Raw genomic sequence first — 21005 nt, forward strand, 5'->3', positions numbered from 1 at the left:
TAATTAGTCTAGATTAGTTTTACTATCAGATAGCATAATAAACCAACTAATAGAAACTTATGGCTATTCAAGCTACTTCTACGTGTGGTCTTAGGAAAAGAGCATGCAACTTAGGATGAGAACACTCTTGAAGATATTATCTCACATTGCACAGTAACTTTGAGGGAGACTAGCTAGCAGCCTACCGTGTATATATGCATGGTAAAACATTGCATTATTGCTGAACAGATTTAACCAAATGCTAATGCTCTGGTTACTAACTAAGCATTTCAGCTTGATCGTTAAACTGAAAATTTTTTATATTTTTTTATTAAAATCTTGAAAAAAGATTTTAGTTTGAAATATCATAGATCTATACTCCCAACGTCCAGCTAGTGGACATAATATAAAAAACACCCACTAGCTAGATGTGAAATCCGGTAGGTATTATGGCGTGGGCAAATGGTCGGTGGACGGTGGGGTGCAAATATGCAGGTAACTTTTATGCTGTCCACCTAGAAGATGTTTTATTTCCTTTAGGGCTAGCCTGCAAAACTTACATGGGTGCCAGCGTGTTGGAAAAGAGGGGAGGTAAATTTGTAGGTGACCCCTTACCACCCATCTAGAGGGTGTTTTAGGTCCTAGGAGGGGGTCGTTGCAAATTAGGGGGTCGTTTCAAAATTTGCAGAGGCCGAGAGGGTGCTGGTTGGTCGTGACAATTTTATAGGTGGCCCCTTAACACGTAACCATATGGTGTTTCGAAAATATTGTTCTGATGGAGTTATAGATTTATTTGCTCATGTTAAATAATATATTAGGTATAATAGTTATATATATATATATATTAAAAATTACATGGTAATTACATTATAGTTATATGCTAGTTTTAAATTATAATTGCACTATAGTTACGCTATAATTACACTATAGTTAGGTATAATAGTTATATATATAGTTTTAAGAAAAAAATCACTCGATGATTTATAGCTAGAAAATCTGAGATGGATAAACATCCTGAATCTAGTCAGACAAGTAGCCGATGTGAGGATGGGCTCGTGATCCTCGTGGGTACATACGCGACGAAGCTGAGTTTATTTTGTCTAATCACATCTGACGAAGGCATGCATGGACATAGGTAACTTTCTGTAGCTGTCGCAATCGCAGTATCGAATTATTGATTGCTGATCATCAGTCAGTACTCAGTAGTCCAGATGAGAGCGAACGCACATGCATGTGCAGCTAATTACTAGTTATCGTTTTTTCTTTATGTCTTGTTTATTTGTCAAAAGCTTCTGGTAAAAGCTTCTGGTAAAAGAGTCACATCGAATATTTGATTGAACGTCGAAAGGAGTTTTTGTCACGAATGAAAAAACAAATTTCAGATTTCAGCTGGAAACCATGAGAGAAATCTTTTGAGTCTAATTAATCCATCATTAATACATGCTGATTACTGTAGTACTTGTGACTAATCATATCCTAATTAGGCTCAAAAGATTTATCTCACGATTTCATCGATAACTATGTAATTAATTTTAATGTTCATATATATTTAATGCTTTATTTAGGTGTCTAAAGATTTGATGTGATATTTTTAAATTACTTATGGGCTAACAATCGAAGTTAGAAGATGGGGCCGGATGATTTTTTTTTCAGATTTACAGGCTCGTGCATTAATTTAACAAGGAATATATAAGCAAACAGTGTATTCTAGCTCTAAAAGACGATATATCTGGTTACTCCTGTTACGTGTAAAAGGCCGCGGCCTGTGTGGCTGTTCTGAGTGGCTCGAGTAACATTCTGTACTTACTTTTCAAAATATACATCGAAATCTAGTATAAACACACTAAGTATATAACACGCTTGTATTTGTGGATACGTGTAGGCTACAAAATCATAAAACAAAATATTTCTGCCGCATAAACTAGAAACCATGCCAGCAAAAGATCATGGATAGCTACCACGTGAGGTGCTGTGCAGCGAATGAATGTGCTAAGAACCCGAAGAAATGTCGGTGATCTAACACGCATCAATTTAGAGGAAGCAATCGATCTCTATAACTTGATCTTCTCTTCCATACTCATATACCTCACGATACAACTATGCCGTACGTGGATGTGGTAGCATTCGAGTGCGGCTAGGGTTTGGCTCAAGAGGAGGATGGCTAGGATTTTCTCACGCACCAAATCAACCTCATCGTCCCTATATATACAAGCCCAAAACTAGGCCTCGGAGGCCAACAAGATCCCTATCCGAATTGAGTCTGTATTAGATCGACATCCAATTTCCGTACTCACCTGAAAACTCCTTTTCGATCGACATGCCAACAATAGCCAACAGAGCATATTGATCCATCAAGCAAACATATATAAAGATCACAACAGCTGAACCTACAGTATATATTTGTATCAATCCCTTGTCCTCACGATTATCGATTAAGCTCAAGGCTTGATACGTGTTATACTTTCAATAGTTCAATCATTCACTTGATCATGTCATATAGATTACTTAACTTGTGATTGACTTCTCAACCTCCTTTGGCATAGCCATGCACTTCCATAATCTATAAAATCAAGGGGCCCAAAGATATCATCTCAATAGATAGACAAATTCCATCTTTGGTTATTCACATCCCACTACATGTTTCATGATATATCCGAAGATTAATTTTATAACTTTCCAATCACGATGTAGTGTTTAGTAGCCTCTAAGCTATCTACTACACATGTTAGTAACCATGATAATCTTAAGTCTAAGGATTATACATCAATGTTCAATAAGAACACCGATGTCACATCACATATAGCTCTCGTAATGTCTCAGGTTGGATCTATCTAACATCATGTTCTCCAATATATGGCTCAATATATGGCTATATGATTGATTTGGTATCTCTGTACCATGATACATGAGACATGACCATAAGTATAACATGCTTGTATTTATCCCTGTAAACGCACACATGTATATCTATCCTTGTAAGCATCTCCGATTATTGTGTTAGTTATATCTTAAGATTAATAAATTCACAATGGATATCTCGTTATTGACTGGTACGTCGTCTAATGTGAGCACCCACGTTAATTCTTTGATTTGAACGTAGATGGGTAGTTTGTACCATAACAAACCTAACTAGTTGAGCTAATAGGAGTTCTGAAGGTATTTTTTTAAACACATGTTGATGCAATAAAATTGACCTTCAATATTTTTGGACGCGAAATCTAGCTTATCTTGAACAACCAAAAACGCATAGAGCCAATGTACTGAATACATGCAATGGTCTCAGATATCTGCTTAGCCCCAGTGCAGGTCTTAAATCTTAATAAGGCACGAATGTCACGTGGCTACCGGCGCCACAGGGCATGGCCACATAAGCACCAACTCGGCTCGGGACCGGTCAACTAGTGCCGAGCTGTTATACCGTTGTGCCACACCACACTCCCCGTCGCCGTGTACAGATCCATTCTTGGTTAATGTTTCAGGAGGGGTGTGCACAAAGATAATAACAAGCAAAGTAACGGGAAGCTTGTTTCGGCAAGGAAGTACCTCAACTTTCTACATGAAATCGAGAGAGAGAGAAACAAATGTTTCACAAAATTTTAAAGGCAATCGCCATATATAATACATATATATAAATAAATACTCAGTAAGCTGCCAGACCAACATGTCTGCTGGTTATGGTCACCTCTTCTTCAGCCAATCAAATCAAGCTGGCTCCCCAACCTCAACGGTTGTTTGAATTGTCCCTAGGATTTCTGAGCGCAATTGCATCAGCAATCTACCCAAGTAATTCATACCTTCGCCCTCGCGACCACCGCCCCAGAATAAATCGTGGGGCGATGCCTCAACAAGAACAGAGCCAGCCGTTGACAACAGCATGTCAGTCAGATGGGAATATGTTGAGAACTTGCACTTTATAGCTCTGTACATCACATCCGTTTTTATGGAATCCCAATCCGGCCGTACCTAAGAGAAAAAATAATTTAGGAGAGTAGTCATATTGGTATAAATAAGCCAAAGCAATATTTTAAAAGAAAATACTCCCTCTGTTAGAAAATATAGCTATCTTCCAAAATACACAGATATACACCAGCAGGTTTTTGTGGCAAATTATGGTAAGAAAACTTTCATCCAATACACACAGATATTGTTAACTGATTTATTGAATTCCATTGAGGCAGTATAATAGGGCATATCAGCATCAAGATAACGCAGCAGTACCATATAGCATATCCAAAAACCTATTAGTAATAAGATTGTGTTGTACTGTTCTTTCCAACTTCTAACATGTTCTGGAAAACTACAAGTACATGCTGGAAACATATCTTCTATAAATATTTTTCAACTTAAAAAAAAAAAAAGAGAAACGACCTGAGACGTACTACAAGAATGCAAGGGAGCCTAGTACTTATTGTATGCACTTATCTGCTTATTCTGTGCACACAAGAATTCCCTACTACCATTGAGTGGCAAGGGTTACAAACGATTAAACATAAAGTATGGATTAAGGAAACAAACTTTGCTCCTCAATGGATTAATACAGATTGACCAATTGGATTTTAGTTTAGTGTTCATTCCCATCCAAATGATGGGCCTAATATGCTGATAGTAAAACCAAGTGGGGATTAGGACACAGGAGCCTTGATCTGCAGTAGCACAACAAGAAAGGTTGGAGAATTAAGATGTAGTGTGATTTTCATACAATTATAATATTAACCCAGGACAGAAAGGGAGATGCTTATTCCACCCAAAGGATATAATTGGAGCTATGGTTTGTATATGCACATCATGACCTATTGCTTTGCAACTGATGCAGGTATTTGGGTTTGTACATGTTCCTGAAATGGGGCATATCAGTCAATCAAACAATGGTATTTGGATTTTTTTAAAAGATAATATAAGCTTTATTTGAGCAAGGGCACTTTGGTTACACCAATGTGCAGACAATCCAAGGGTGAAAATCTCTTTCCAAATTTTGGCATTGCAACCATTGATACTACCACAATACAAACAGCACAATTTAAGTTCTCTACTTTGGACCTTGAACCAAATAGCCCCTTCGTTCTGTTAGATTATTTCCTACCAATAACAAGCAAATATGGAAGTGTCCAGAATACTCAGACATACCAATTCTTGAAATTCCCTTTGCCGAGTCCTCCCTATTCGAGCAGCTTCTTCAGGACTCTTTGCAAGCTTTATTTCTTGGATAATCTCTCTTGCTTGAGGACTGTCAACACCAATAAACTTGTGTGCCTGAATAAACTTTTGAGTTTAATGAAAAAATTCACACTGCAAACAAAGATCAAGAGTTTTTTTCTTTTCCATAGCACGCCCTAATAGCAAAATGTTAGACAAGAAAGAAAACTAACCTGGTAATAGTGCTCCACTGTTAACCATGTGAAATAATCTCCAGTTTCATCGGGCATGTGAATTGGATGAGGAGAAAAGTTAGAGAAGGCTCCAAAGGTATCCCAAGTTTTGTAGAAGGATATAATATTAGTTTCATATGGAGATACTTCAGGATCAATTGAAGGCATTTCATCCACAGATGGTATTACAGGCGAGAGATCAGGAATAGGTTGGATGAATCCACTCATGAGCATGTCTCTATCAATCTGCAACATTGTAATGAAAGATATAATACCCAAACAATATCAACTAATGCCAAATGATTCATATGCCTACATCAACAGTTTAGTTAATTAGATGTCTCATGCAAAATTATATAATAATAGAAGGTCAATTGTCCAAATTGAATGAAAATGATGGGGACTAGTAAGTTAGACATAAACATTATAAACAAGAGAGATATCTACCAATGAAATATGGGTAAAAAGTTTAACATGACAGCTACTATTCATGCTCATTTGATTGAGACATTGATAAAAATAATTGAACCAAAACAAAAATAGTTAACCTGCTCATAAGAAACATCAATTAAATCAATCGCCTGCGTCATTTGATTCATCCCTAGTTCGCCAACTGGTGTGGGAGCATTCACTCCACCAATTATTTTTGGAGCCAAGAATGCATACACCTGTTGAAGAATGTGAACAGGGTTCAAATATGACAAGATAAACAATTAGATTAAATCTAACAAAAATAATCAATCAAGTAACACCATGTCTTAACAGGTTGAGGTGCATAATACAATAATTGGATATATATATCCTACTATCAGGTGAAGTTACTCCCTTCACGTCTAAGATGCGGAAACACCTCTATACATGTTTCTGTTCTCACCTAATAGAAAGTACAGACTCTACACAGTTGTAGATCTATATGGGATTTAACGGTGTACATGTTTTCTGTTAGATGAGAGCAGAAACAGGTATAGATATGTTTTTGCATCTTAGACGTGAAGGGAGTAACTACAACTGGTAGTAGGATCTAATTTTCCTATATATTCTAATATGGTATTGTAAAATAAGTGAAATGCAATCAATGCACATATAGTCCCTTATTACTTTGTTAAGTCAGCCTCTTTGAGATGCAAAAACTGTTAATCATATTCCCAACAAGAGATTCTTTGTCAATTAGTCGTTGCAACATCTAGTGTAGCAAATAAAAAGGTGATAACACTTAAATAAATTTGTATCAGTCTAGTTCATGCTCCTTTCACCTCGGCATATCTATAATATTAGTGAATGCACATCGAATACAAGCGTGAGAATCTAATTTTGAAAGCATTTACCTTATGAATAACACTTGCAGATATAGCAGAAGCTGCTAGGGTCCCACCACACTCCCATAATACGGAAAGGTAACCACGATCGTAACAATATGACATAACATCTCTAGGATTCAGCATGTCAAACTCCACTACTTCAACACCCTTTAAAGCAAGTTTCTTTTGGAGATCTCTCCGAGCACCTCTTTGTGTTGCAACTATTGTGTATGCATCATTTACGTTCCATAAATTTGCTTCTTCCGGAAGGTTAAGAGACTGTGACATTACAATTCGCACTGGAACATGACCCTTGACATGCCTTGCAGTTAGCCGGGGATCTAAGGCACAGCCAAATATTGTTTAATTTTATGAAAGAGCAACAATACGAAATATTGTAAATTGAAGATTGCACTATTTAGTGATTACCATCAAGGCGTACAGTATTTCCACCTACAATAATAGCATCACTTCTTCCACGCAATTCAAATACTCTGCCTCTAGATGATTTTCCACTTACCCAAGATGCATGTCCACTACTTGCTGCAATTTTACCTGCCAGTTTTCAGCAATAGAGCATGGTTGGACACTTTTGCTCAGTTATAGCGTTAAGGTACATTGACCCAATTTTAATACAAACAAATAAAATAAATTATATACCCTACCATCAGCAGTCATAGCATACTTCAGGACAGAGAATGGAACACGAAAGGCAGCTCGATAAAGTAGTGGGGCATTTACAACGAGGCATGACTTAAGAGCTTCCTATAGTGAAAATTAAAGACATTAGCAGGGTTATAAAAGAGATTCCTAAGTGAAAACTTAAGGCATTAGCAAGGCCATAAAATACAAGAACAGATTGCCAATATTCATAACAAAAGATTGAAGCAAATAAATGTTTCTCACAACCATAACGATATAATCAAAATATACCAATACAATATAACTATCATGAGAGCATATAAAGTTTAAAATCCTGCTAACTTATACCTCCAAAAGAAATTTTGAGATCCAATGCATTAATTAGATTATTGCAACTAGTATATGAAAAATTAATGACTAGTGGTAGCTTTGCTCTTTAACCACTACTAACTAGATTATTGCAACTAATAAAACAAAAAATGTATAATCCATGACAAAACCTTAAATAATTTACTGTGCAGATCCTCCCCCACAACATCAACTTGAATGCCTTCATTTCGTAGTGATTGAATTGCCTTCCCTCTCAGATGCTTTAAAGGGTGCCTAAGACCAACCACAACCCTTGTAATTCCTGCCTAATATAGAATGTTAGCATACCTCTTGCGTTTAAAGATATCTCAAGAGACAACATAAACAATAAGTAAAACCGGTTCTTTTAAAAATAGAAGTAACAGTACACAATACGGTGTGACCACAGTGGTGACTCAACAATCAAAACCTTGCAAATATTTGTGTGCTTGGACCTTGGGGGGATGAGGGGCTTCAATTTACACATTAGATTGCTAGCATAGATGACTTTAGCTCGTATGTAAGATTGTAAGGTGAACAATTGTGTAGTGTAGGAGCTGAGGCAGGAGGATACAGTGATTATCGTTATGCCTTTGCCCTTGGAATGCAGATGAATAAACATAGTGATCGGTAAAATTGGCATCAAATAGGAATTTGAACAGATTTATTATTTTATTTTGTGAATCGCTAAATCTGTGCAAAAAGAAGGGAGCGATAGCGAAAGGCCAAAGGATTGCGAGCACCTGCACTAGGGTAGAAACGGCAGTGCTGTCGCCATAGCAGTCCCCTGGCTCGAGGTTGAGGTAGGCCGTGGCGCCGCGGGCGTGCTCGCCGGCCTCCTGGGCGGCGAGGAGCTCGGCGCAGGGGGTGCCCTGCGCGTAGAGGAACCCCTCGCCCACCACCCAGGCCTCCGCGTTGTCGGTCTCGAGCTGGGGCCTGGCGATGACGCACCCGAAGTTCGGGTGCGGCGAGGTGAGCCCCGCGGAGCGGTCGGCCACGCCGGCGGCGCGGCGGAGGAGGACGGCGTCGTGGGCGTGGGAGGCGGCGGCAGAGAGGGAGACGGAGGCGGCGCGAAGGGCGGGGAGGAGGAGGAGGCGTCGGTGGCGACGGGGGAGGAGGAGGAGAGGGCAGGGCGACGCCGCGGCGGCGGGCGCGACCCCGCACGGCGTCGGAAGCATGTCTCGCCGGCGGTGATGGGGTTAGAGTGGAGTCGGCGGACGATAGGGGTATACTGAGTTGGGCCCAATGATTTGTTGGGCCGAATTTGCTTTGTGGGTTTCGTGAGGACGTGCATATTAGGTGATGTTTAGTTACATCGCGAGTTTTTGGACACGAATGAAAAAACGAATTTCATGGCTAGTCTACAAACTGTGAGACGAATCTTTTGAGCCTAATTAATCTATCATTAGCACATATTAGTTACTGTAGCACTTATGGCTAATCATGGACTAATTAGGCTCAAAAGATTCGTCTCAAGATTTCTTTCATAAGTATGTAATTAGTTTTTTGATTCATCTCTGTTTAATGCTTTATTTAGGTGTCCAAAAATTCGATGTAATATTTTTAGAAAATTTTTTTGGAACTAAACAACGCCTTATTCGAACTCAATTCAAAGACAGAATCGGTTTCGTGGTGAAGAATGGGCATTTTTTTTTGCCGAACACAATTCAAAGACAGAATCGTTTTCGAACCCAATTCAAAGACAGAATCGGTTTCGTGGTGAAGCATGGGCATTTTTTTTGCCGTGGACTGATGCCAACTAATTAATTATTAAAATTTAGGTTAAGTGTTAAATTTATAGCTTTGTATGTTACATTTTTAATCATTAGATACATGAAGACAATATATTGCAAATTTTAACACCAGAATTTTGTCACCTAACTAAATTCTCGAAATAAGTCATTGTTATCGTGATTCTAGGGTAGGGTAGATTATTTTGATTGTTGTACAAATTTGACAAACATAAATATTTGCACATATAAATATTTTATTTATATATAAAATTTATGAACAACAATATTTTATTTATGTTAGAGGTTTATGAATATGTATTCATAAAGTTTATGACTAGAAATATTTTGTCTATATGCAAAGTTATGAATACTTATGTGAAAATTTGATGAATAGAAATATCATTTTGATGCATAAAAATATTTTGTTTATGTACAAAGTTTGCCAATGAATTTTTTTCATATATATATATATGTAATTCCAAGTAGAAGGTTGAAAATTTAATTCAATTTTATTTGAAAAGAGAACTTAATATAATATAAAATACTGAGAATGTTTTGATATTAAGTACTAAATATTACAATTTTCTTTTCCATATTTTTTGCAATAAGGGGAAATGTTTTTTATTTAGTGGGGCATGTTAACAATTGAATAGAGTATCACATGAATATAAAAAGAAACGTCGAGTAGAACAAGTCGGTTTATGGAGTGCGTGCGTATATATACTGTATTATAAAAATTTCTCTAGAGAAGACTCGAAGTACAACAAGTCGCTTACATTCAACCTATTATTGACGATTGTTCAAGTGCGTGGAAGCTTCTGATGAAATAAATTATCTAAGTTCAAGGTTTAGTGTTCGGTAGTATCTAAATTTACTTTTTTATTTTTCACACAATCTAAAATTTTGTTTTTTATGTTTTTCTACACAATCATAAATTTCTTTTTTTTTCTGCACACAATATTTTAATTTGGTTGCATCAAATAAAGAAAATCAAAGGGAGTCGGACTTAGATAACTTGATTGAAAAAATGTCATAATAAAGTTTAGTGTATGTTTGTCAAATCAATTGTATGTTGATCATAATTTACTATTCTCGACTCGCCGCGTAATTATTTTTAAAACTTATTTTAATTTAAAATAATCAAAATTAACTTGACCTGGTGCAAAGCATAGACAATTTTTCTGGTTTATTTTTATATCTATACCTATATATATATACATACATATTATAAAAGCGAGTAACGCTTCCGTCGTCTGTCAGCGGACCATGTCGTGACACAATCATATACATGCCGCTCGCGCTCAATCCGATTAACACATGCATGAATTCGTAGTCCAGTGGATAAGGCCTTTATCCCTAGACCAGAGATCTGGGGTTTGATCCCTGGTGGCTGCGACGAAGAGAAAATAAGGAGATTTGTAAATAATTGAAAATTAAAAGCTACGACGAAGAGAAAATAGCCGTCACCATGCATTGTTCAAACTTGAATATTTATATCAAATAAATAAGAGAAAATTCCTTCTATGCCTCTGAAATTTAGTCAATCCCTTCTTATACCCTCAAGTTTTGGTAGCTCTCCTCTATGCCCTTGAATATTTGTCCCTTCTATACCCCTCCCAAATAAGTGTAAAATGTTGATTTTATCCTTGGATATGTAAGGAATAAGGAAATAAAATATTTATACATTAAAAATATGAGAAAATCTAAAAAATACCATTGACAAACATCTAAGTCTAAAAAATGCCATTGAATAGTCGTGCAAACGAATTTGTCTGAGAAATATCATCGTCGTTAGGGTTCCATCCATTTCTATCGATAAATACATTGTTTATACTATAACACTTAATGAAAAAATGTTGATGGAACCCTAACGACAATGATATTTCTTAAACAAATTCATTTGTATGATGATTATTTTATAGAACTCACCGTCGTCGATGGCATTTCTGATAATTAGGTGTTTGCCAATGGCACCTGTTAGATTTTTTCTAAAAATATAACACTTTGTTGTATGACAATAAGTTTGATGTTTGAGAAAGTAATGTGAGCACCATAATAGATTTTTAAATGAATAAAATACATGGGTGATTTGAGAGCGAGTGTCACTTAGGTCCATGAACTTGAAAACTGCATACCTAGGTCCATAATCTTGGTTTAATGATTCGTAGCGGGTCCAAACCTCATTTGACCTAGGCTGACTCCCGACGTGGCATCCACGTAGGCAAAACATTTTCAATTTACCCCCTCCATGACAAACAATGCTAGAATAATTACAATTTAATCGTTGACGGTACAGTACCTCTCTAGAAAACCCCCAAAAAATCCTCTAACCTCTCCCTCACCGGTCGCCGCTCTCCAATCCTCGAATGATATGGATGGGGAAGAACGGGTGTTTAATAGCGGAGTTTCACATGCTGAATCCTAGAGAAGTCATGTCATATTGTTACCATCGTGGCTGCTTTTGTGTATTATAGGGATGTGGTGGGATTTAGGGGCTATTTGGTTGGTGCCCTAGCCTAAGAGCTCTTACTTAGACAGGTGCATCCAACCACAGGCACACAAAATTGAACGCCTGAGATTGATTCATGTCTCGGGCATGATTTTGAGGGCACCAAGCAAATAGGCCCTTAGTGGCTCGGCTGTACCTACAAATGTTACTCATAAGGTTGTTCTTTTTTTGTTTTTAAATTTACAACAGTTCTCTCAGGCACTTTACTTCAATAGTTAAGACTTAATGGTAACAATGACTCATACATTTACTTTATATTATTCAGCATTTAAAGTATCAGTCTCTTGCTTGGTTGTAAATTAATTGAACTATTCTTTCCAATTTATTTTTTCTTAGGTATGGTTCAGATTTAGAGTCCATGAAAATTGAACTATAAAATGCAAATTTTCCATACCCAACCTGACTAAGATGCTGCTGTCAATAGCTGGCTCTGTTCTTGTTGAGTCATCACCTCATCATTTATTACGGGGGTGGTGGGCATGGGACAAACGTGTGAATTACTTGGGCAGATTTCTGATGTAATTGAGAATTTGAGATCAGATTCTGGGAGCAGTAAGGCAGACTGATTCTCCGGCGATTTGATCATAGCAACTCATGGAAGTTTGTTGCCTAGTTATAGTGCATTCTTCTGCGTTCCATCAAATTTTGGCAAAACATCAATCATTTCTGTGCTTTAAAATTTTCTATAGAGTAAAATACATGGGCGGTCCTTAAACTTGAGAGCGAGTGTCACTTAGGTACATAAACTTGAAAACTGCATACGTAGGTCCATAATTTTGGGTTAATGATTTGTAGCGGTCCAAACCTCATTTGACCTAGGCTGACTCTAGCGTGGCAATCCATGTAGACAAAATATTTGTAATTTACCCCCTCCACCATAAAGAACGCTGGAATAATTACAATTTAATCCTTGACGGTACAGTACTCTTTAGAAACCCTAAAAAATCCCCCAACGTGGCAGCGTTTTTGCATGGGAGGGACGTGAGGGTTTAAAAAAAAAAAATCACCCAACAGGTTTAGTAATAGAACTATTTATTCAAAAGGTTTAAAAAATAAAAAAATTTCTCACCGCTCTCCCTTCTTCGAATGCTATGGCTAGGGGAATAATGCGAGGGGTTGGAGGATTTTTGGGGGTTTTTAGGGAGGTACTGTACCGTGAAGGATTAAATTACAATTTTTCTAACATTCTTTATTGTGGAGAGGGTAAATTGCAAATATGTTGCCTACGTGAATTGCCACGTTGGGAGTCAGCCTAGGTCAAATGAGGTTTGGACCCGTTACGAATCATTAAACCAAGATTATGAATCTAGATATGCAGCTTTCAAGTTTATGGACCTAAGTGATACTCGTTCTTAAGTTTAAGTTTAATGATCACCCGTGTATTTTACTCTTTTCTATATAGAAAGTTGAGATGCTTGAAACCATCTTCCTTTTAGTTTGTCCTCTTCTAAAAGAGTTTCTGGTTTACACTTCCCTTACTATCATGAGCTAACCTCATACATTATCACCTCCAAGTTACAGGAGTATTCGTGGACTTGAAGATGTCCAATTTACAAGTGTACATCTGATGCACATTCAACAAAAGATTATTGTGATTGATGCTTCTCTGTTTTCCTTGCATAGTTACCTACTTGGTAGCTGGAACTATCTTGGTTCAAGTTCTGTGATTGTCATCTTATTGAGTGATTGATTCAGGTTGTTTGGGTGTTCTGCTAGGTTCTTTATACCATGATGGATATGGTTTTCATCATTCAGCCTAAAGAGAAAAGCAGGCCTGGAAGATTTCCCAATTATCATCAGAATCACATTGGACATCTGGGGCCTATCACCTAGATTCTCTTGAACACACAATAGTCCAACGTGTACGCACTTGAGAACCTCGCTTTCAGCACTTGTACAGTTCAATGATGGATCCCCTACCTCTGTTATTGTGCCCCTAGTCCAATTCTCCCACACCTGTGCAGAAATTATGACACATCAGAAAGGTAACATATTGTTTCAGATGAGCTTTTAGAATATATAGAGACCAGTGAATAAAATTTCAGATGAGCTTTTAGAATAGAGACCAGTTAATAAAATACTGACATAGCTTAAAAGATGCTCAGTCCATGTTGTTTCAGATGAGATTGTGTTTCTCCTCCCAGTCAATATCTCTAGAATAATTACTCCAAAGCTAAAGATATCCGACTTAGTGGAAACGTGACCAAGAACTGCATACTCTGGTGACATATATCCACTGGATTTATGAAAAAGATAAAAAATGCAGAACATTAGTTCTCTGAGAGAAGCTGGAAATTACTGGAACTAGCATATTGCCTTCACATAGACTTACTAGGTTCCAGCAACTCGTCTTGTGATATTATCGCCCTCAAAAACACTTGCCAAACCGAAGTCAGAGATCTTTGGATTCAAATCCATGTCAAGTAAGATATTGCTCGGTTTTAAATCCCTATGTATAACTTTCACACGAGACTCATCGTGTAGGTATACCAAGCCTCGAGCAATACCGCAAATGATCTTGTAACGTGCGTCCCAATCCAATTGTTCACGCCTTTTGTCTGTATATGTAAGTCTGATAAATAAATCATTGTATATAAAACTTACATGATAACTCTTATGCTAGCAAAGTAACGAAAATGACACTAACTTTCAAAGGCTAATGGCGCATGTGAATGAGAAAGGTAAACGTTTTAATGATTTTTCAAAATGTTTCGTTTTCCATTATAGCATGTCTGAACTAAGTCCTAGGAACTGTTTCAATCAATGTGATTTCTTTCGTTAGCTTGTATAGGTGGCTGCGCAATATTTGTATGATTTGAAAGCACATGGTTTGTTCTGTCCTTCTACATGTATCATGTAGCTCATTGCAATCTAAGGTTTAGGGGCGTCCCGGGGGCCGTGCGAGGTGGGCGACCGCGCAGGACCCAAAAAATCATGGCCCCCAAGATTTATAAAGTATACTAAGTATATGTAATAGTTTTGAGTTTTTTTAATTAGAAATCAGTCTAAGTTGTCTTGTATAATATATATATATATATATATATAACAATTTATATCTTCAAGATTTTATTCCACAAGAAAATAAAGGTCTGGTCTAAATTCTAAATATTTTGAAGCGATATGAGTGTTTTCCCAATACAACTATCGCATAAGCCGATAAGTGTCATTAGTTTTTTTTTTTGGTACTCGATATTAGGCCTCTACTTAGTGCTATGAATTGGGCCTCATATTTCATGGGACGCCGCTGTAAGGTTTCAAGTATACCTCACCCAGATTGGGCAGAACAACCATAATTTCTAAATAAACTAACTAAATTATCGGTCACTCTAAATAAAAATAAAAATTATGATATGGTGCTTCTTATTAATTTTTACAAAGAAACTATGGGAATTTCCACCACCCCACCCACTCCCTCCAATAAAAATAAGAGGGGAAATATCCAAACCACCACCACAATACCCCCTTATTTTTCTGCGTACCCTTGATCGTGTTCTTGTACCTGTTTAGATTTTGCTTTCCTTTGTTCTATTACTTGTTTGGGAGATGAAATCAGTAAAATTAGTGAAATGCAAGAGTATTTGAAACAAGAAGTGAAGTAGAATTTTGTTACCGAAAATAAAGGTGTCAAGGCTTTTGTTTGGAATGTACTCGTACACCAACAACTTGTCCTCTTCATCTAGGCAAGCTCCTATTAACTTAACTAGATTTCTGTGCTGGAGTTTGGCAACTAACGAGAGCTCATTTTTTTAGCTCACGCTGACCTTGCTTTGATCCTTTTGCTAGTCTTTTTACTGCTATTTCCTGACCATCTGGCATTAAGCCCTGAAAATAACAGCATAAATTAATGAATGATTTGTATGGTTAAGCTACATGTACCTGTATTAATGGCAGTATTAAGGCCCTGTTTGGATTAAAAAAAAGTCCCTGTGACTTTTAGAAAAAAAGTCCTTGTCCCAAACAGGAGAGACTTTTTTGGGATTTTTTTTAGTCCCTCAAAATTTTGTAGTCCCTCGGGAGGGAGGGACTTCTAGGAAATGCCCAGAGACACTAAAAGTTCCTCAATCCAAACAAAGCTCTAAGTGTGACAGGTAGAAACTAGACTTATAATAGGATACCAAGAGCCCGAAACTTACTTAATATTAGATCAATGATGAATAGTGCGTGTGGAGATCACATCACTAGGAGTAGGTGGCCCATAAGTGAAAAGTAAGATTGCTAAGACCCTGTTTAGTTTCCAAAGAGTTTTTCAAAAAACATCATATCGAATCTTTGGACATATAAATAGAGCATTAAATATAGATGGAACAAAAAACTAATTGCACAATTACAGGAGAAATCGTGAGACGAATCTTTTGAGCCTAATTAGGCCATGATTAGCCATAAGTGCTACAATAACCAACATGTGCTAATGATGAATTAATTAGGCTCAAAAGATTGGTCTCGCAGTTTCTTGCGGAATCTGAAATTTGTTTTTTCATTTGTATCCAAAAATCCTTTCCAACATCTGGTCAAACGTCTGATGTGATATTTGTTCCAAAAAATTTTAGAATCTAAACGCACCCTAAGGTAAACCTTTTGGATTGCATCAGACTGTAAATTGTGAGCCATGTAGATTCAACCCAATCATAGGTATAGCCTGTTTCAAGGATTTTATTTCTTAGTTAGGAGAACAATGAGCACTATAGTATTCAGAAAAAAAATGACACAATAAAATAGAAGTATAAAGCTGAAAGAATTAATACTGAATTTATTTTTAGATTACCTTGTAAACCGTGCCAAATCCTCCTTCCCCCAGTTTGTTTTCTTCAGCAAAATAACCTTCGGCGGAAGTAGTGTAAACCCCCGCTTACAGAGCATTGAGCAACACATGCTAAGGCCGGAGAACTAGTACCATGCTGGTGCAGTTAGAACGTGTGCACATAATTTGCCTTCCCTCTAACCTTCGTCCCAAAAAAATACTCCATCAGCTAAATACGTAATCGCTTAAGAAGAGAGGAAGCAAATTAGGCCATGTACAACAACAACTATTAATAAAGAGCAATTTTATAGTTCTTAATAGGTACTAATAGGTACCAAAATTTTAGTGTAAAATTTGATACCTCTTAATACGTAAGGTACTAGGAGGTACCAAATTTTCATAGAAAAAAGTGATACTTCCTTGTACCTTCTTAAGGGCCGTAAAATTACTCATTAATAAGAGACTCTAGGGTTGCTACCAAGGTAATTTTCATGACAAGAGAAAGGGGAAAGGAGACGCGTCTGGATCCTTTGTGGTAAGGCAGAGACATTGTTCATGTGAGCGAATAGTAAATAAATGTCATAAACAATGTTTAAATACTGTAACAACAGTAAATCCAAAATATTTCTCATTACTATAGTAAATATTGTAGCGCTAAATCTTGGCCATCCGGTTCGATCCAATGGTTACATGGTATATCAAATTCACCGTACTGTAGCCCCATGCAGTAGCATGGTGCTACTGCAGGGGATCCCTCTCCAAAGGAGACACATGATTGTGAAGCTTAACCATGGCGACATCGACACTTTGAATTTATAAAAGAAAATTTTGTTGTATGGAGGATTGGAAAAGGAAAGAAGCCTACTAAAAAAGTTGTTTAAGTAAATCAATGGTTAGGGTTTTTACAGTCTCAACTATTGTAATGGAATACTCTGTAAATGAATTATAGGAGTCCCTATTACACCCTAACTTTGAACGTGCTTTCATGAGGAAAGAAAAATTACCAAGATATTCTCTTATTAAACAAGAGACAATTATGATTGGAAAGAAGATTGAGAATAAGATATAGACATACTTAAATGAGAGCGGTAGGTGGGAGAAATACTACTATATAATTATTTTAAAATAAATTTTGAGTCCAAAATGGTTACTATTTTAGAACGGAAACATGTATTTTTGCTGATAGGAGAAGTAAAGATACGACGAATATCAAATGGTTAATTACTTACCTGTTTGATTGAAGTGCCCGCAACCCAACCGGCACGTTCCCGGGGGGATCGTATTCGCAGACGATGAACGTGCCGCCGGCTGCGTCGCAGTTCACGGCCGCGCACCCGACTTTGCCCACACCATCTGCTTGTAGTGAGTCAGGGTGCATACCCCATCCCTCCGCACGAATCGTCGCTGCAGTTGTAGTAGTTCTTCTCCGAGGCCCACGCCGCCACCGCGTCGATCGGCAGCCGTACGTCCAGTTCGTGCCGTATGGCCTGGCCCGTTGGAGTGCTCGAGCAGGCAGCCGCCTTTCCTCGTGGCGGCGTACCGCCGAGCGTAGGCGGCCACCCACCTTGTCGTCCCATGTGAGCGGCGTCGGCGCGGGCCTGGTTCTGGGGGTGCAGGAAGGGCGGCTGCACAGGCCCAGCAGCATCGACCACGCGCTGCACCAGGAGCGCCGCGGCCATGGCCATCCCATCCGTTCCTTCTTGCTACATAGAGAACGCCGCACGTTTGCTTGTCAAACATTTTCACGGCCGGTGCCCTTCTAGAGACGGCGCGACGCCGGACTTCACCGTGCTCAAGGGGCCATCGAATGTGTGGTCAGCATGGTCTCCACAGGCTGCTCTGTCTCATCGACGGCCGAGTTCGGACAGGGACATGTAAGTTAATTTATGATGTTACGGAAAACGTACTAGTAGATTAGTATATGATTAATTAATTATTAATTATTAAAAAATATAAAATAGATTAATATGATTTTTCTAAAATAACTTTTCTATAGAATTTTTTACAAAAAATACACCGTTTAATAGTTTGGGAAACGTGCACGTGAAAAACGAGGGTGGCTTAGTTAACATACAGAGAGGTGTAAGTCGACGTTATAATTAGGTGAGGGTGGAAAAACGCGACAGGGGAAGTACCACAATCTATTTGTCTGTTTGGATTCCCAGAGACTTCGAATGTTTGGATACTAATTACAAGTATTAAATATAAACTATTAATAAAATTCATCCTATACTCTAGACTATTTCGCGAGACAAATCTATTGAGCCTAATTAGTCCATGATTAGTGAATGTGATGCTACGGTAAACATTTGCTAATCGTGGCTCAATTAGGCTTAAAAATTTGTCTAATGAAATGCTTTTATTTATGCAATTAGTTTTGTTATCAGTCTATATATAATACTTCTAATTAATATCCAAACATCTGATGTGACAAGGGACTATAAAAAAGTCACTGGATCCAAATAGCCACTTAAGTTCACACTATCCAGCAAAAATACTTTCTCTGCTCTCTAGAAAAATGAATCTAGTATTGAATGTGACATATTCTAAAGATACGAATCTGAGTATATCTTTGTCTAGATTCATTATAATAAAATATGTCACATCCAAGAATAGGAAATAGGGCTGCTGGAATCAGGGAGGAGCGTCCGTTATCAGTGCATAGGAGTAGTTTGTCCGAACCTCGTTAACAAATATAGTGTCTTGGCCATCTATTGAATCTTTTGTGGTGATCGCTTCTATGTTTAGATGCCAATATCAATTTCGAGGCTAGTTTTATAACAACCTTAATGAACTGGATAGTTCAGATGTGTAAAGCTTGTTCAACATGGTGCAACGTTGTTTAGTAGATGGTTAAGTTTTGTTCGATGTAGTGCAACGTTGACTAGCGATGATTTAATCTTGACTTAAATAATGAATTGTTTTGTTGTTTTTACATGCAAATGTTTGCAAATTATGCAATATAGTCACCAACCTCCCTTATATCATGCGCATAAAAGCATCGGGTTCTACTTAAACTTGTTACTACCTCAGTCCCATAATAACTTCATTTTTCGTTTTTCCATGTCCAATATTTGACCATTCGTCTTATTTGAAAAATTTATACAAAAGCTTCAAAAAATTAGTCACGTATAAAGTACTATTTATATTTTATCATCTAGTATTTAAAAATTTATACAAAAGCTTCAAAAAATTAGTCACGCATAAAGTACTATTTATATTTTATCATATAGTAACAACAAAAAGATTAATCGCAAAAATTTTTTAAATAAGACGAAGAGTCAAAACTTGTATTAAAAAACTAGCAGTGAAGTGTTTTAGCACTGAAGTTGACTTTATACGACCAGGGTCTATACCCCAGTTGAGTTTGTCTTTGGAGTGGAGGTTAAGCCCCACTGAACTTGTACTTTCCACTTATTTTTTCTTGTATGAGAGAACAACGTAAGATTGTAAATGGTCTTTCTCACCTTAACAGTTAGCCAATAAGGTGAGGGGCTTTCCCACTTATATCCTAGGTCCATTGCCTCTTCACAACCAATGTGGGACTATTCAACAATCTCCCCCTTTGCACATTGGTGTCCCTCATCCCTTCACCGCCCCTTCATCGTATCCGGGCTATCACTATCCTACGATCCGGTCCATCAGGTATATAGGTCCCGCATCTCTACAGGCACCCTACGTATACCGTGTGGCATGAAATCATAACGGTCTTCGCATGTTGTATGTGTAAGCGCCGGAAAAATCGTGGAAAAAATCGGAGTGAAAAAGGAATAGAGGAAGCGTGTTGTATGCGTACGTGTACGTATGGTACACGGTTGTTAGCTGGTTGTTGGTTGATGCTACAGTGTCGCTGGTACTGTAGCAAAAGGAGGCACGTACGTATCGGACTTTGGTGGCCGTGCGTGATCCATGCAGGGAGAGTCCGTATTGGACATCACGTACGTGCGCATGGATTTGGTTCGGTCCGTGCGGCTGCGTTCGTGAAGGAGTCCGATACGAGTTTGTGACAGATTCAGAGATAGATTATTTTGCTATAAATATGTATCAAGTGGTATGTCTTCGGTGTGTTTTTGGAGAGATTTAGTTATTGATTTTAGATCGATGATTTTGATAGAAGTGTCGTTGGTGTACTTTGTAAATACCAGTTGAAGCAATAAAGTTGAGAGCATTCAATCTACGTCTTTTGCTTTTTATCTACTGGTGATTTTCTCGATTCCGACGATCTGGTCAGCCGCACAAGAGCGGCGTAATCAAGTTAATCTCAGGAGCGGCGTAACCAGATTGGTGGCATAGGAGCGGCGTAACCAGAGGTTATATCAGGAGTAACGTAACTAGAGATAATCTTTTATTTCCGCTAAAAGATTTTTGGGTTTTGGTTCTACCTACCATTCG

The 21005-nt window shown here is 37.8% G+C and overlaps 1 protein-coding gene and 1 pseudogene across 1 annotated transcript; both read right to left on the reverse strand.

The window, feature by feature from the left end:
• Positions 1 to 3237: 3237 nt before the first annotated feature.
• LOC102708499 (riboflavin biosynthesis protein PYRR, chloroplastic) lies at positions 3238 to 8880 on the reverse strand. The gene is made up of 9 exons (XM_006648569.3): positions 8377 to 8880; positions 7786 to 7920; positions 7309 to 7408; positions 7073 to 7198; positions 6671 to 6984; positions 5894 to 6013; positions 5346 to 5591; positions 5104 to 5229; positions 3238 to 3942 (listed from the first exon to the last, which is right to left on the reverse strand). The coding sequence occupies exons 1-9, from the start codon at positions 8809 to 8811 to the stop codon at positions 3682 to 3684; spliced, it is 1863 nt and encodes a 620-aa protein (XP_006648632.1). The 5' UTR covers positions 8812 to 8880; the 3' UTR covers positions 3238 to 3681.
• Positions 8881 to 13255: 4375 nt separating this feature from the next.
• LOC102708775 lies at positions 13256 to 18359 on the reverse strand (annotated as a pseudogene).
• Between the last annotated feature and the right edge of the window lie 2646 nt (positions 18360 to 21005).

Source organism: Oryza brachyantha, chromosome 2 (genome assembly GCF_000231095.2).
Source record: "Oryza brachyantha chromosome 2, ObraRS2, whole genome shotgun sequence".
Classification (NCBI taxonomy): Eukaryota; Viridiplantae; Streptophyta; class Magnoliopsida; order Poales; family Poaceae; genus Oryza; species Oryza brachyantha.